At 36.8% G+C, this 5,066-nt stretch overlaps 1 protein-coding gene across 1 annotated transcript; it reads right to left on the minus strand.

Annotated features, from left to right (window-relative positions):
• Positions 1–1,405: 1,405 nt before the first annotated feature.
• On the minus strand, positions 1,406–3,155 carry LOC125804028 (uncharacterized). The gene is made up of 3 exons (XM_049483134.1): positions 2,462–3,155; positions 2,233–2,378; positions 1,406–2,131 (listed from the first exon to the last, which is right to left on the minus strand). The coding sequence occupies exons 1-3, from the start codon at positions 2,697–2,699 to the stop codon at positions 1,406–1,408; spliced, it is 1,110 nt and encodes a 369-aa protein (XP_049339091.1). The 5' UTR covers positions 2,700–3,155.
• Between the last annotated feature and the right edge of the window lie 1,911 nt (positions 3,156–5,066).

The following is a 5,066-nucleotide window of genomic DNA, read 5'->3' on the forward strand; positions in this document are numbered from 1 at the left end:
TCTCTTAATTTAATAAATAATTTCCTCAGTTTCTATAAATAGTCCTCTTAATTTAATAAATAATTCCCTACGTTTTAATAAATTGTTCTCTTAATTTCATAAATAATTCCCTGCGTTTTAATAAATTGTTTTGTTCATTTAATAAATTATTCCCCAAGTTTTAATAAATAATCTGTTAACCTAATAATTTTCTCAGTTTTAATAAACCATTCTTTTAACAATTCTTTTAAAATTGTACACATCTTAAACTTGGTTGTACATGTACATTTACTGTGAGATACTTTAATTCTTGAGTAGATAACAAATACACGCAAAATAGCAAGGTAAAATCCAACAAAAACATACAAACACACAGGGTATTTTGGCCACAATAAGAAAACAAATGCAGTATTGTGCATTTGTAGCCATTTACCCTCCTGTTATGTTACGGGTTAAACTGACATGTTTTTTAGTTTGAAGATTTAGGAAAAATTGTTAAAAGTTGTTTTTTTTTTTTACTTCTTCTGCTTGCCTTGGTTAATGAAATGAACATATTATATGAAATGGTTAATCTCACGTATTTGCAACCACCCCTGCAAAAACTAAAACTAAAACAAAATTGCAATGTTATGTTTTAATGTTTAATGTGTTTTAAAAGTAAAAAAAAATAGGGAAACAAATTTGAATATGTATTTTATATGTAAAACTAGTGATTTATCCTAATATCCTAATTACCTGTTTGGGGAACAGCACTGACCTCATTTTTATTGAGTAATTAGCAATGGAGTTAGTAATGAAAGATTCACACTGCTTGTTAGGATTTTTTAAATTATCTTTGGATAATTAAACATGCAATTACATTAAATTAAATTAAATTAAATTAAATTAAATTAAATAAATTCAGTAAGTTTCAAACCCAAACATCATGGAGCGATTTTACCTTTATAATGCTTAGGGCTAAACAATCAGACAAATTAGACAAATAAGTACATGAACGAAGCTTTTATTATTAAAGACAGAATACCATAAAAAAACGGTTTAATCACAAATCAGACATATAAACTTTAAACCAGATCAAAATATTAGAACATATTAGTAATAACGAAATGCTATCAAATAACTGTAAGTATCGTCAACCGATTAATAGTCAAACTTAACATTTTAACTTAACCAAAAACAACAAAAACAACAACAACAACTAAGTATTAATTATTTATATTATTAATCTTAAAGTACATTTAAAACAAACATTTGCAAACAGAAACTAACTGGTCTAATTAAATAATAAGAAGAATGGAAAATAATAAATACTATAATAAAATTCAAACTGTACTTATAAACACCAACCATAAACTATAAACACTATAAAACTATTTACATGTACTCACATTTCCGTTAGCGAGTTCTGGTCTTGTACTGCACAGCTTTACTCCGCGCTGCTAAACTCACCGGCCGTGGCCTCTTCCTCTGCTGCGCAGAGAGCCTCTGTGTCAGGCTGTAGCAACTCAATCACCCGAAGCTCATTGTCAAACGACACTGAGATCTGAGATTGTTCAAGGAAGTGCTCCTCGATTTCCTCTACGTTTAGCAAGCTCTGGAGGTTGTAGCGCTTGATATAAGCTTCCAGTGCCCGATTGCTGACAGACAGCGTATGCCGCTCCTGCTGCCCTGCGACCTTAATTGTTCCCGAGAGCAGCCTGAGAAACATATTCCCCTTCTGCATCATGCGGCAGTTCTGACACCGGTGGAACTTGGTAGAGTCTTTAAAAGTGTCCTGTCTACTGCCGCACTGTGGGCACTTCATGGTAGCTCTGATTTCCAGTGCTAGAATAGCTCCAGCTACTGACATCAGCTGGGCATCCTCGGAGCTACCGGACGCCTCGGACACCGGAAGGTCTGCCACAACTGTGCACTCAGTGGCTAATGTGGTGGTGAGTTGGACTTTCCCGTTGAAGACCCGCGTAGACAGGCGAGAGAAGGCGTAGGACTTCAAATTCTGTACCTTCTCAATATGCTTCTCCCAGAGCTGCAGCTGAAGTTCCGCTGTGCCGTCCGAAATGCGGCAGCTCCTCACCTCCCGGTCTGTACCTCGTACCTTCACTGTAGAAGAGGATGGGCTGACACTGAACACCTTGCATTCAACTAGGCTGACCTGTAGGCAGAGATAATAAGGGCAACCGAAATGAACTGTCAGTGTGGCAAAAAAAATGTTCAAAGATTACTAGCAATACATGGAGTGTATAGAGTATTTACCGTTTTCCCAGCAGGCATCGCACTAACTTCACGCAGGGTTGTTTTTTCATCCGCGGGGGGATGTCTTGCGGCGAACGGCACAGTGGTCACCGTCACGTCTGTTTTGTAGTTTAGCAGGACGTCGTAGTCCGATGTTCCCTTCAAACCTGGACAACAAATAAACAAACAAATATATTAGGACGTTGCATAGATAAACAGCGATATATTTCTGTATGAGAACATCACTCACTTAGGGTTTTCCTGACGTTTGTTAAGCGCAAAGGGGTCCCGTTCTGTTGCGCTTGCAGAAACCTCTGCCTTTTACCCGGGCTGAATACGACGGCGTCGTGGAATTCCTCCCGGTCGGTCTGGATCACTGCATTAAAGAACTCGGAGCTGGTTGCAGAAAATTTAATCGGGGAAACCTGGTGGATGAATCCAGATAGCGTCTCAGTCTCGATCTTGGGCTGTTTTGTCGGACTTGCCATCTTTTGCTTTGAGGAAAGAAGCGTCCTGGGTCCTTCTATCTAGACAGCGCGTGGCAGTATGGAGTAAGCGCCCTGCAGCTACACTTATAACATTCGTTTAGACATGCCCAGACTTATCGTTGTCATGTCCAGACAACGTTTTTTCTTTAGCAAATCTAGACAAGGTACTGTTGATAAGCCTGGGCATGTCCAAACTAAGGTTAAAAGTGTACCTTCATACTGTTATGCGCTGCCTAGATAGAAGGAGCGCACTGTCGTTATCTGAGGATGCTTCTTCCAGGCAAAAGATGGCCCAGCAAACAGCTTAAGACAGAGATTGAGACACTATCTTGGTTTATCCACCAGGTTTATAAAATTACGTTTTCTGCGATTAGCACAGATTTGTTTGATGCAATGTTCCCGACCGACCGGGAGTAGTTCCACCACTCCGTCATATTCAGCCCCGGTAAAAGGCAGTGGTTTCTAAAGGCTGAAAAGAACCGGACCCCTTTGCTCTTAACAAACGTGAAGAAACCCCTAAGTGAGGGTTGTTCTCATACAGAAATGTAGCGATGTTTACGCCGTCCTAATGAGTTTGTTTATTGTTCATGTTTAAAGGGCACATGGGATCTCGGTATTGTTCTAAACAACAGACGTGACCGTGACCATTCTGTCGTTCGCCACAAGACATCCCCCGGCCCATGAAAAAACAAGCCTGAGCTAAGACAGCGCGATGCCTGTTGGCAAAACGGTAAATACTCTACACACTGTATGTATTGCCAAGTTTACTTTAAACAATTTTCTTTGCCACACTGACAATTGATTTCTGTTTGCCATATTCTCTCTGCGTACAGGTGAGCCTAGTTGAAGCCAAGGTGTTTAGTGTCAGCTCATCCACTACTACGGACCCGGAGATGAGCAGCTGCCACATTTCAGAGGGCACAACGGAACTTGAGCTCCAGCTCTGCGAGGAACACATCCAAAAGGTCCAGAGTTAAAGTAGTATGCCTTCTCGGGTCTTCAGTGAAAAAGTGCACCTGACCATCTCCTTAGCCACGGAGTTATTAATAATATTATTATTTTTTGTTTTGTTGTACATTTTTTTTATTTGATAATGTTAAATTTGACTATTAGTCACGATAATTACAGTTATTTGTTATTAGTAGTTTTTAATATGTTATAATATTTTAATCTGGTTTTGAAGTTTTTATGTGTTGTGATTGAGCCCTATTTTGTTGTATTTTTGTATTTTCTTGAAAAATAAAGGCATTGTTAGTTTGCTGATTTGTGTAATTTGTCAGATTTTGCGCCCTAAGCATTACGAATGAAAATTGTAACGGCTACATGACGTTTGCATCTATGCCTTTTTTTCTATACACTTTTCACATGTAATGCCAGAAATTGTGGTATAGGTTTGATGTCACAATAATAATTTGAAGTAGCCAAAACCATAATTCATTCATTTATTTATTAATTCTTTCATTGTCAAACCCGCTTAACATCAGGTATCTGACATATCAAACTGCAAGCCAAATCTATATATATATATATATATATATATATATATATATATATATATATATATATATATATATATAAATATATATATATATATATATATATCATAATTAAAGCATCAGACCCAAGTGCCATAATTTACTTTAACTATGGGTTTATTTGAAACAATGTACAATTTAGGTAGCAGGCAAAAAACAAACAAAACAAAAAAACATGCCCATGCTTTTAAAACATAATAAGATCCATATCTTGATAGTATCCATATATTGATAGTTAACTAGTCCTTTCCTACTAAAGAGTGTTTCCTGATTTAGTGCTAGTATGGGTTTATGCTATGTACACAATAAATAAAACCTGTCTATCCTCTATTAAGATTAAATAAAGGCGCAAGTGGCAATTGCGGATTCAAGCACTCATGGTACAACTCAGGTCTACTAAGCATTTACAAAAAATGTCTCTGTGTTATTCAGACCCAAAGTTACAGCCAAAAATGGCTGTAAAAAATAGCTTTGCTGATGTCCTTTAGCATCTACTAATTAGGGTAATTAGGATAATTATAGTGGTTGGATTACATAAACTTATCCTCCATTATTAGTCGATTAGTCTAGTCTTATAATTTGGTCTTTGTAGGTGTTAGCATACTTGGCCAATACAGTATTTTGATTCTGTCATTATGGCATATTTTGTTAAATATATTATGGCACACAATAAAAGAATATCTTGGTTGAGTATAAGTAATATTATGTACCTGCAAGGTCCACTATGAATGTTTGCACACGTTTTACAATACTGCCCCCTTGAAGTGAAATCTTTATTAAAATGTTTTATTTAAGGGCGATCACAAATGGTTGTCATATAAATACTATTTAA

Source organism: Astyanax mexicanus, chromosome 8, assembly GCF_023375975.1.
Source record: "Astyanax mexicanus isolate ESR-SI-001 chromosome 8, AstMex3_surface, whole genome shotgun sequence".
Taxonomy (NCBI): domain Eukaryota; kingdom Metazoa; phylum Chordata; class Actinopteri; order Characiformes; family Acestrorhamphidae; genus Astyanax; species Astyanax mexicanus.